Source organism: Corvus kubaryi, unplaced genomic scaffold (genome assembly GCF_017639235.1).
Source record: "Corvus kubaryi isolate FWS band 111438036 unplaced genomic scaffold, C.kubaryi_AGA036_p1.0 138, whole genome shotgun sequence".
NCBI lineage: Eukaryota > Metazoa > Chordata > Aves > Passeriformes > Corvidae > Corvus > Corvus kubaryi.
In genome coordinates this window covers 15,476,574-15,489,203 of record NW_024580672.1, presented here as the reverse complement: position 1 = coordinate 15,489,203, position 12,630 = coordinate 15,476,574, and the positions used below count along the sequence as shown (strand labels likewise).

The window sequence follows — 12,630 nt, the reverse complement described above, 5'->3', positions numbered from 1 at the left end:
TGCTCCCAAACAACACACTTACTCTGAACTCTTTTAGGAGTACAACTCTCTCATACACTAAGCAATCACAAGTAGCAATAAATACACAATTTCAGTTAAAAAGAAAGGATCTCCTTCCATGGAATTAAAATTCTCTCTGTCTCTGAGGAAGCAAATACACTGTTTTAAATACCTTGATCACTTTGGACCTTTGAGATAATTCAGGCCTTTTTTCCTAGCTTTTGTTATTCTGGCAGAATGAGCATGTTTATGTGAGGATACCTGAGATAAGAAGGTTTGCACTGAAATTGTTTTAGTAACTCAAAGTCTCTAGAAATATGCTCCACTTTACTGGCAAGGAGGTTCTTAAGAAAATAGTTTTAAGCAATGTGATTTGCAATGTTTGCAAAATGATGATTATTAATGGTGAATATTAATGAGGGCCTACAAAATCATAATTTTTTTCTGTAGCATAGCAATGAGTTCTTTTGCAGCAACAGGTTTGAAAGGAAGCTTCACTATAATTTTTTTTATCATGCATAGTCTGTGGCTTTAACATATTTATTTTATAACTTTTTGTTGTTACTACCATATTAATGTGTTAGTAATTTAGTGGGCTCCAGTCCTCTTGATGGCTGACATTAAAATTACTTTTTTTTGTACTGTAAGTACATATTTTTCTTTTTTCATCATCCACACAAAACTGTGACCACACAGGGAAATTCTGTGGTTAATTATTACATTAAAACTCAGTAAAGACAAAGCATAAGAGAGTTCATTTGCTTTATGCAGTGTTACACTGGACAGACCTCTTCATAGACAGTTACCAAGTTCCTTGTCTGATAAAGATAAGAAAGTACGAGGTGGTGGTTAAGAATATCAATTTTATACCAACTATTTGGGGGATTTTATAGCAATGTTTTGCAGCTGATACTGCATCTTTTTAAGAATTTGTGTGTTTGACAGGAAGGGGTTATACATTAAGCCATTTTCAGAGTGGGATGAAAACTGTGACCTCAGACAAGGAAGTTTTGAGAGCATTAACTCAGATTTCATCCAAGAGATCCTGGCATTTTTCCTCAGCTCAATTTATTATGGTTTAAGCAATGCTTTATCCAGAGTATTAGCTAACAAACTTTGTCTATTCAATCTCTCCTTTTCTGGTCTGACCATTTCTTCCTTTACTAAATTTTTTTTGGTTGTTGTTTTTTAATTTTATCTTAAATTAGGTAAACTACAGGCAAAGCATAGACAAGCTGAAGTACAGCTCTGTTGCCAGCACTCCACAAATTGCTCAAGCCAAAATAAATGCGCAGCAGCTCAGCGATGTAAGTTCTGCCAACATTAGGCACTGTTGTTTATTGGAATTATGAGATTATTTCATTTCATAGCATTGGTAGCCTTAAGTGTTTTTATTCTTGGTGGTTCTTTAGCAGATTTATAGTCAAAACAAGAATATATATTAAATGAAATCACTTTCAAAAATGTGGCAAGCATGCCAGTAGAGCTAATATTTAACTCCACTTTTAAGATTTGTATCAGTGTGCTTTGTTAGGAATTTATCTTCTGTGTATTTAAGGAAATATCTTTTGTACTCAATCAGTAGCTTTTCTATGAGTAGAATAAATTTCTCTTTCCTAGTACCTAAGTAAAAGTTATAATTGCCTTATTGCCTTCATATTTACATCAGCCATATCTATGAGTGGATCTATAATGTATGGCACCAATAACCTGAAATTTAACAGCAAGCAATCAGTCTAGTGGTTATACTTTAATTAAGTTAAAAATAACTGAGTGTCTTGCTGACTTTTTCAATATATGCAGTTGAACTACCGAGCCCAGTATGAGAAGACAAAAACAAATTACACTCTACCTCAGGATGTACCTCAGTTAGTGAAAGCAAAAGCCAATGCTGAGTTGTACAGCGAGGTAAGTCAAGCCTTGTGGAAATGCTGGCATTCATGGTGCTGTTAATAGATAGAAATTAATATAAAGATGATGACACTCTTTCTGGAAGCACTTACCATTTATCATTTGGCTTTGTACTAAACAACATGAAATATGGTGCCCAGAATAGACAGAGATCCAATTTCAAGGACAGTGAAACCTCTAGACTTCTTTTTTCCAAGACATTTTCAGATGATCTGAATTTCTTTAAATAAGTAAATCAGTATTAACTTCACAAAACTAGCTGCTTCTGAGGTGATATTTTTATGAAGAACCAACATTTGCACAGTTCTAGCAATCAAAGTCCGCTGAAGTCAATGGAAAGAAACAGTGAATTCAGCAAACTTGGATCAAGCGCACTGTTGCTCCATTCATACTTCCTGACAATATACAGTGATTCACTTAGAGTCTTGTGTGTTAAAATCAAATGGTTGCAGGAAAAGTTGAATTTCTATTTAATTTTTAAAGTATTTTTCAGGCCTCCATTGTCATAGATAGTTTTGAAGAGAAAAAATCCCAAGACAAATAAGTGCAAAATGAGAAAAAAACCTTCAGATATTACTGGTGTGACTTTTACTTTTTAACCAGTTTCATGATTTTTCATGGTTCTGAGTTGGCATTACTGCAAGTTTTTTGCATCTTGTGTTCTTCCCCTAAGTTTTTTTGGAGTTGTTTTGGTGCAGTGTTGTGGAGGAACATTCTTTGCGACTGTACTGGGTTGGGATGCATGCTCATTGTTAGATACTGGTAAAATACAGACATGCAAAAGCCAAATCCAGAAACTGGGGCTTCCTGAAAACCTTCTGCCTTCATTAGGTGCACGCATAACATGAATGAAGCCATACTTGACCTTGCTTTAATGGCATTTCAAGTGGAATCTTGAAAAAGAACTTAAAAAACTATTACTTTAAGTTCCACTAACTTTCAAAAGTTAAGGATGTGATTCTCCTGCATTTCATCTGTGTTTGTGAGATAGTGTGGCTCATGAGTGTGCTTTTGAAGACAATCTGACCCTAAGGGCTGCTTCACTGACCTGTGCTTCATGTTGTGGGGTGGTCTCAGAGCACACGAGCTGGATTCCTTTTGAATGCCCTCCAACAGCTCATGTAAACAACTGCAGCTTCAAATTCAGTGCATGGGACTTGACTGGTTGTAGTTTGGGGGTGGGAAAGAAAAATTCTGAGATGAGTGGTGTGATGTCTGGTTCTTAGCTAGCTGGTCTGCCTATATAGATCAGCTCCTATAGATCTCTACTATTTGCGTAAGTAGACATAACCAGAGGCACTTTTGAAAAACCCTCCCTCCTCCATATCAGTCTGAAAACGAGAGTTATTAGTGGTTGTTCTGGGACATTAAGTGCCTGCGAACTCCAAGAATAAAATTTTGACTCAATCCTAGACAATTAATTAGCTCAAAATTACAATGAACTGTGACTTAAGAAGGTCCCAGTTTGTGGACTGAGCATATTTATACTTCTGTTTTTCTCTGAGCCATTTCCATGTTTGTTTGAAAATCCTGTGTTCATGTGTCTGTGACATGTTGTTGTCTTTCCTTTCTCAGATTAAGTACAAAGAAGGCTGGGAGAAGAGTAAGGGCCAGGGCTTTGAAATGAAACTTGATTCTCTGCCTTTACTTGCTGCCAAAGCATCAAGAGATCTTGCCAGTGATGTATGTGACATTTAGTTACCTGGGAATTATTCTTTATATTAGTAGCTGTAGCACAGGGAAATAAAGCTTAGTTCTCTTCATCTGGATTTTTAATCCAGATGCATTTGGCTGTCCATCTTTCTCGATGGCTAATGAACAGTTGGAAAATTTCTCAGATTCTGCTGTGAAATTTCACTCTTCAAAAAAATTTTTTTTAAATCATTTGTACAGAGTGAAGCAAAATTTTCACAATAAACCCATAGTGAAATTCAGTGTTTTGAATTGTTTATAGCCTCAAAAATAGTGTTATCATCTACTACAAAGGGAATTCATATTTCTTTAGTCTGCTTCCTTAACATTAACACATGTATATAAAAAAAATTGCAAACAAAATCTTTCTAAACAACTTATATCAAGATTTTTAACCTGTCGAGAGGCAGAAAAGGGAGACACTTTTTCTGCAGCTGGAAAGTGTTCAGCAGTGGTGGGGATTCTGAAATCCCACCTCATTAAGAAAATCAAATCTTGAATTCCTTGCTTGGATTGATTTCTTATCTTTGCCTCTAAGAACGAGATAATTTAGCTAATCAGAAGAATTAAAGTTTATAAGCATATTCACCTCAGAGGGCTGAGCCTTAAGGAATGAGGTTAGAGACCTCATAAATGAGACTGACCTTGCATCTTTGGAATTTCTGAGAAAATCTGGGAAATTTGAAGTGACAATGAGAGAATCAGACTAAGCTCTTCTAAATTTTGACTATCCAAATCACCAGTGAAAAACATATTGCTTATCTCATGGGTAATTGGAAATATTCTTCGATTTACGTCTTTTTTGGGTTTTTTTGGACAGATTAAATATAAAGAAGAATATGAAAAAACAAAAGGAAAAGCAACTGCAACCAAGGATTCAAGACTTTTGCACTCTCTGAAGGTGGCCAAGATGAGTAGTGAGGTAGATTATTTCTCTTACTCAAAAGACGTTTTTCATAATTAGAAAACTTTCAGCAACACTATGCAATCTACCACTGTTACTGCTCTCACTGTAAGAGATTCTTGGAAGCATTTAACAAAATTGGTTTTCCTTCCTCCATCTGTTAATCTGCAATGGTTGCACAGCAGGGGATTTTGGGCAATGGTGTCCTTATTTTGGGGCAGTGAAATAACATCCTATTAAAACCTCAATATGAATAAAATATCATCATATTAAAACCTCAATATAAAAACTTCTACACAGAACTTTCTGAGTTGGCATTACATTGTAAAGGTATGTTTAAAAGTAAGGTGCACTGTAATAGAGAAAATGTCTCTAGAATCTGGAAAATTTAGCCTGGCATCTGTTTTGTCCTGTATAGGGCCTGATTTCTACATGTGTTTGGAGTTTTTTTGCCTAATCTACATAAGGACCCAAACAAGAGGGGTGATTTAAAATAGCTTTGCAATATCTGATACAGACAGTCTGTTTTCATTGCTTCTCTTTCTAGATTGCCTACAAAAAAGGGTTTGAGGAGAGCAAGGCCCATTTCCATCTGCCCATGGATATGATAAACCTGAGGCATGCTAAGAAGGCTCAGGCGCTTGCCAGTGACTTGGATTATAGAACGAGACTCCATGAGTACACTGTGCTTCCAGAAGATATGAGGACCAAGTGGGCAAAGAAGGCCTACGATCTCCAGAGTGATGTAAGATGATGTACACCCAGCTTAACTGTTAAAAACAGTATAAGTGATTATAGACTTTTTCCATTTGATCTTAATTCTCATTTCATATCAGCACTGTCTGATTGTACTATGGCTTTTTAAAATGTCTTTGCAGTGGCTTTGAAACTGGAGAGGGTGCACATGCTACTTGCAAACATTATACTTGTGTTCCCTGTGCCAATAAATGTAATTTTCCTCTGCAGCTCCAATATAGGGCAGATCTGACATGGATGAAAGGAGCTGGATGTATCACAGAAGGAAGTCTTAATATACAACAAGCCAAAAAGGCAGGAGATTTAGTCAGTGAGGTAAGCAAAGTGCTCAGGCATCTGCATGTTGTTTGTTCAAAGCTTTATGCACACTTATTCCCTTACATTATGTGAATAGGTAAGGAATTCCTAACAAGGAATATCTGAGAAATGGAAAAACCGATGGAAATAATTTAGTTATTCAATAGTTTAGAAGATCCTGGGTTAGAGATTAAAATTATTTTATATAATTATCAAAATAATCTGTGAGGTAGAAATCCTCATAGTTGTGCTTCCACCTCTTTTCATTCACCTGCCCATTTTGCAGAGCAGCATTGAATTTCCATTGAGTTTCTTGTGCTACGTGAAGCACAGAGAGGCTTTAAGGAGCAGTATTGAAAAATTAGATATTTGTTAGCCATGTTTGAAAATTTCCTTGCTCCTTGGCAAGTAGGGGCTGTGACTTTACTGTCAGCTTCAGCTTTTCCTGCTTTTCTTTGCTTTTGCTTTATTAATTCGTGGCTTTGCACTGCCAATAAACTGATGGAAGTAAACTTCCTCAGCTTCTCAGCTATGGTTGAGCAGGCTCACTAGTGCTAGGAAAACTAGAGAACAGTGAGAAGAATAAATTAGGGGAAGTTTGACGGGAAGGATAAAATCCCACTTAGTTCTGGAAGGAAGAACAGAAGCCAGCTAGTTACTGGTGATCACACTCTGGCACCTTGGGTATCTGACATCCTCTCACTACTCCTACAAGGGGAAAAAGTACATCTTAGAAACAAAAGAAGAGCAGCTACCTCAGATCTGGTGTCTTGCTAGGGATAGACTGACATCTGCTTCTGGGGTGTGCTGTAGTAATAATCACTTCCACAAATACTTAATCCATAATGATCTGCCTTTGCATTCCAGTGCTGTGCAAGGCCACGAGATGGCTGACAGTCACTTAAACTGGAGACTGGTGGATATTATTTTAGAGATCTCTGTTGCCATACAAAGCCTGGCGTTTTGTCATTTCTTTGCAGGATGTCACTACATTGTGTTCCATGCAATGTGACAAAACATGCTGTTTTTAATCTGCCTCCCTCCCTTCCAGGTTTCTAAAATAAAGCGATGAGCACCTCTTTGAAGTGCTGCATGCTTTTTTAACTTCTGTTTTGTGTTCCCCTAGCAGAGACACAGTGTAAACTGATCTGTTCACCCATCAGTTCAAACAGAAGAATTTCTCTCCTGAAATGCCAGATTATGAAAAAAAAAGCATTTACACCCTTTCTAGGTGGAATGCCCCACTTCATGACTGAACTGGTAGAATAAGAATTCAATTAACATATACTAGAAGTGTTTGATTGGTCTCCCCTGTTACACTGTGGTCTTGAAACAGAGTCCCACATTTCCTTGCACTATCTCAAAGAAAGAAAGTATGCTTAGCTCGCTCTCAAATGAGTGGTGCAAAAGGCTGAGGCAAAGACATTAATTTGAAACAGGCCTGTTCTGAAGCCTGATGAAGTCAGTTAAAGTTTTCCATTCACTTCAGTGTGTTCCAGATGTAAAACAAAAAGTAAAATGGAATGAAACTATGGACAGTCTTATTTATCAAACTAAAAATATTAGTCTCTATGCACATTTGTCTGTTCAAATGGATTTTGTATAAGTACTGGCACCAGAGGATGAAAAATATTGTTCATTTTTTTCTATATCTGAGACTTTAGCCTTTTGGAGGCCTGTCACAGCTGTTCATCCTAGAAAGGCTTGACTGCGGTGTCTGTGCTGAGCTCTACTTTGAAAAGAGGAAGATTTTGAGAGGAAGGGGAAGATTCTGGATTCAAGTTGCTTCCAGGACTCTGAAATTGCTCACTCTAATTTAATTATAATCTTAATAATTTAAAAATACCTCAGTAACATGCATTCAGTGATTTGAACCACCCATGCATACGCTTGAATAGTCTCTTATAAGGAAATGAGATAGTAACACTGACTGTGTGGCTTATCAGCTCTCTTGGGTCCTGACTTAAGTCATACCCAGGTTGTGAACACCACTCACTGGCTGGTGTGCAACCTTGGTCCTGTAAGACATGTAGATAGTACATCTGGCACCAAAGATATCCATGCCTGCAGTGTCAGCAACAGTGCCCTTGGCACACACTTGCACTGCCCTCCTCTCCTCAAAATACCAGCAGTGGGTAGTACTTGGAAGGTTATTTTATTGACACCTGTGCTAAAGCTGTCTTGGGAATTTACAGGGCACTTTTGGCTCTATCAGTTGTTTTTTTACAAACTGATACATTTTTGGGGGAGGGCAAGTACTGTAGAAAATTTTGTATAACTTGGTTTAATTTGCTGTAGACAAAGTACAGGCAGAAGGCTGATGCTCTGAAGTTCACCAGTGTGGCTGACAGTTCTCAGATCAAGCATGCCAAGAAAAGCCAGGAACTTCAAAGTGATGTGAGTCCTTGACTGAATTTGTCTCTTTGCAAGTAGCTTAGGCATAGTGTGGTCATTCCTGACATATGTACACCAGTGTGATGGTGAGAGAGCCCCCAGTCATGAAACCTTTCAATATATAAAGTTTCTTCAGATTCATTCTAAGGGGGTTTATTTGTTTATTTGATTAGTTCTGTCCTTGAATTCTTTGAACTAGAACAACAGCAACAAAAATCAAGCACCACTGAGAATGGGCTCCTGACTCCTGTTACTTCTCTGTTGTGTGCTGGACAAGCTGCCTTTCTGTGTGTGCTGAAATCAGAATAGTAACCATAGATTTAGAGCTTTATAGGAGGGACTTCCTTTTCTGTGGGATGTAAGAAATGTAACAATCTGTGAAATGGGGCATATTTTCATAGTTTTTCAACAGCTCCTCCAAGAACTTCATGGGCTAAAACAGAGCAGTTAATTTCTCTGCTGTTGTAGCCCTGGGATATAAAATGGGGGTGATTGCTACTTGGATCATAAAAGGTCCTTGATGTTTTCAGTCAAAGCTGGAATGTTAGTCCTCACTGGAGTATTGTGTCAGCTGTTACATCTAGGTCGCAAATATTGTCTGCAGATTCAATTGCTTGGTGTTCTTCATTTCATGCCTAGAATTCTCTGTTTCTATGTCCTATTAAAAACTTCCATTCTATCCAAGAAGTAGCAACAGTTTAGCATTGGGTGAAATATGTTCTTGCATGCATTCTGTATAGAGTATGAATTGCTGTCAGCTTTATAGCTAGCTAAGTAGCTAACTTTGGGAAAGAGAATTAAAATATCCTAATATGTGTGTTGCTTCACAGCTTCCTTGAAATTTAACTGTAACTAGTTTGGTCAACCTGACTCTGTAGGTCAGTTTTTAAATCCATATTTAACAAAAAAAAATTCAAGATGCTAAAGAAAACCTCTCCAAAAAAGTTAACCCTAACAAATCCTTGAATATTTGGGTATTTTAACCAGTACTCCTTCAACATTAAATGTGGACTACTGCTTTTATTGACCATGCTTTGCTTCCTGTGGACAGGTTGCCTACAGGTCAGGGAAAGAGCAATTTCTTCATCAGTACACCATCAGCAAAGATGACCCTGTCTTCATGCTGGCCAAAGCAAATGCTGCCAATATCAGTGAGGTACTGTGTGATTCCCTCACTCCTGTGGATAGTTACAGCTGCTGTGAAATACTTGTTCTGTAGGTAACAGTTATGTTCTTTCTCTGAGAAGGTCCTCATGTTTTAGCTGTAAAAACTTGAAATTTAATTACATGCTCCTAATAAACAGTAGTCACATCTGCTGTTCTGAAGACTTGCCACTTTTAGAGTTTGAAGCTGTGCGTTTTTCGCATGCTTCCAGGTGAGTGACACACTGGCAGTTTCACTGGAACCAGTGAGATATTGGGGTTGCAGTAACCGCAGTATCCACAGTTACAGGATGTGAGGGAAGACACCAGGATCTGATCCGTAGCCATGTGGTTTCTGGGCAGAGAGTGTAGGAGGGACTCATTACTTGAGTTTTCACTGTGACTATAGAACAAATAGAGCGGATTGATAGTAATAAAGAAATTGTGTTGTTGTCATCTCTTTAGAAACTCTACAGGAGTAGCTGGGAGAAGCAGAAGGAAAAAGGATTTGTGCTTCGTCTGGATGCTTTGTCATTCTTGACAGCTAAGGCAAAGAGGGATCTGGCAAGTGATGTGAGTATGGACTCCATCAGCCTTCTTTATTCTTAGGACAGCTGACAGTCCAGGCTGCTGCTAGTGTTGGGGATGTGTCACATATGTCTCAGTGCCCTGAGCCACCCTCACTCGATTCATGCTAGGGAGCGATGGAGGAGTTGTCTGGGTGATTGGCATTCTGTAATTAGTCAGAAGGTTTGCTCTGAGCAATTCAGAGCTTTTCTCCACATGCTAGCTGTGTTTTCCTATTCTCGTTTTGACCCGAGGGTGAATTCTAGAACTCAAAATGAAGTGGAAATCTCCTGCGAAACATCATAACTCAATACATCTATGTCTGGCCAGAAAATTCCTGAAAGAACCTTCTGACCACAGTGCTTGAAAAATGTTGTTTTTCCTAGAGAGAACCAAAAAGAAAGTATTTCTTGTAGGTTTTGGTGAACATATTATTGTCAAGAAAGGGCTTATTCTTTATAAACACTAATTTCTAAGACATTCCATTTCTCTTTTGCAAATGATCTTACTTGCTTGTATCGAGGACCCAGTATGTCACAACACTGACAGACCATTGCTTTATTACTAGTAGAGCTGTCAGTTTGGCAGCTTAGATCATTTACTCTTGGTCTATTTGTTTTCTTCACAGGTTAAATATAAGGAAGGTTATGAGAAGATGAAGGGTAAGCTCATTGGAGTAAAAGCTGTGGAGGAAGATTCGCAGATGGCTCATTCCCTGCAAATGTCAAAGCTGCAGAGTGATCTGGAGTACAAGAAGGCCTTTGAGGGCACAAAGAGTCAGTTCCAGATCCCCATGGATATGGTTAACCTTGTCCATGCCAAAAAGGCTCAGAATTTGGCCACAGATATAGGATACAAGACATCTCTCCATCAGTACACAGCCCTGCCTACCGACAGGAAAGTGGCATGGGCCAAGTGGGCCTATGGATTGCAAAGTGATGTAAGTCCAGACCTTCATGTACATCCATACCCTTCGATCCAGCCCATTCTCAGCCCCACTTAGGGCTGACTTTCTTCAGACATTTATGCTTTTAATGCCGTGACACCTTTATGCAGCTAAGTTTTCAGCTATTTCAGTTTTTTCAGCTATTTCAGTGAATAGCTATTTTTCAGCTATTAAACAGTGAATATTAACACAGTAAATATTAACCACTTACTTCCTCAAGAGATATATTTAAGTTGTGCAGTGTTTTTGAGGAGAGTTATAACTCCGTTTATGAGCATGGCTTCTTCAAAGCCTACTTCAAATGTTAATAAAACTCTAGGATTCCTATATGATGTACATTTATTTTTGTTTCCTAATGTGCAGGGAGGTTAAATAATGTATGGTGATAAAATTGGTGATAAAATTCCATATGGAGACCACATGTTCAGCTGTAACCATCAGATGAACTGTCTCATACTGTAAACAGTTACTTTAAGTTAGCCTTTCCATTCTGAGGTTTTAACTGAGAACTTTTCAAGGAGACTGAGGTAGAAATGTGTACAGGCCTTGTTGAGATATGGCTGCTGAAACATTTCTGGCATCTTTGAGAAACCTGACTTACAGTCAACATTTGAAATTCAGGTAGGAGAGATTTTGTGAGGAAAGTGAGAAGTACTCCTGTACTTTCCTCCTTAAAAGACACATGGAAAAACAAACAAAGCACAATGCTTTCTCTCCAGTAAAACAAAAGGGTATGGTTTGGGAAACGCTAAGTATCATTTTCTTATAATTGCAAATCATGGATGATCTTTTAAAGAGTGCTCTATACAAATAAAAATGAAGTTAGAGAAAAACTGCAAACATCAGTGACGTGTAGACCACTTTTAAAAATTACCTTGCAAAGTATATTGCACAAGTACTGGTGAGTCCTCATTCTTCTATTTCATTCTGTATTTTTTTTGCTTTCCTTGCAAATATGCAATAGTGAATAAAACAAAAGCAGGCACTAATTTGACTTCATTGTTGTTCCTGAGATGTCTGAATCCTTTAATGGCATTTTAAGTGTATGAACACCAACAATAGGACTTTTTTTTTCCTTTGTCAGAACCGATACAGAGCGGATTTGAACTGGATGAAAGGAGCTGGATGGATAGCCACTGGGTCATTAAATGTGGAACAGGCTAAGAAGGCAGGAGAACTCATTAGTGAGGTGAGATTTCATGACAGCATGTAACAGAATTTGCTGCATAATGCGTGCAAAATGTCTGTATAAAATTAAAATAATTTCCACTCAAAGGGGAAAGAAAAAGGCATACCACATGAAAGCCCTCAAAACCAGGGATAGGACTGGTAATTAGAGGGAAACCAGATACCAAACACATACCAGTAGGAGTCCATATAGCCTTTGCAAAAACAAAGTAGGTGACAAATGATATTATGAATAATAATGGCAATCAAACAGTGCTCAATTGCTAACCACTAGCCTACCTTTTTAATGAAGAAAAACAGGAGAGATGATGAAAACGTGGAGTCATTTGACCCAGAACCTTCTTTTATAATAGATACACGTTTCCTTCTTGCTCATTTTTCATATACATTCATGCTAGCTATTGAAATTCATATAGATATCTTTGTCTGTAGCTATCTGTCAGTAGTTTTCATCCTTATTTCTCCCTATAACCAATATCACTTACAGGGGAAAGCATACTCTAGAATACTTTGTGCCTGTCCCACGAGGTCTTCAAATGAAGTTCTGGCCAAAATAGTTAAAAGGTTCATGGTATTCTGCTCCTCTTGTTTCAGAGAGAGTCCTACTGGCCAAATCTGTTGCTGTAAGAGATTGAATCCTGTGATTTTTCAAGAACTATGATGCAGGAATCATGTGTCCATTCATGCTGCAGGGTCTCAGAAAAATACAGTCATCCTTTCACAACTGATTGCTAACACCATTTTTTTCCCATGTAATTATCTATTGTGAAGAAGGATGATATTTTAGACACAATAAATGATATCTTCAGCTAGCGTCAAGCAAGGTAGTTTC

At 37.9% G+C, this 12,630-nt stretch overlaps 1 protein-coding gene across 2 annotated transcripts in view; it reads left to right on the top strand.

Moving 5' to 3' along the window:
• The window catches only part of LOC121660203 (nebulin related anchoring protein), a 47,852-nt gene that overhangs the window by 17,163 nt on the left and 18,059 nt on the right, over positions 1-12,630 (top strand). For both annotated transcript variants that reach the window (XM_042019340.1, XM_042019339.1), the window contains 11 exons: positions 1,209-1,307; positions 1,804-1,908; positions 3,487-3,594; positions 4,424-4,525; positions 5,055-5,252; positions 5,474-5,578; positions 7,859-7,957; positions 9,006-9,110; positions 9,563-9,670; positions 10,293-10,604; positions 11,695-11,799. In XM_042019340.1, the coding sequence (XP_041875274.1) occupies positions 1,209-1,307; positions 1,804-1,908; positions 3,487-3,594; positions 4,424-4,525; positions 5,055-5,252; positions 5,474-5,578; positions 7,859-7,957; positions 9,006-9,110; positions 9,563-9,670; positions 10,293-10,604; positions 11,695-11,799 (1,446 nt within the window). The remainder of the gene's footprint in view (positions 1-1,208; positions 1,308-1,803; positions 1,909-3,486; positions 3,595-4,423; positions 4,526-5,054; positions 5,253-5,473; positions 5,579-7,858; positions 7,958-9,005; positions 9,111-9,562; positions 9,671-10,292; positions 10,605-11,694; positions 11,800-12,630) is intronic.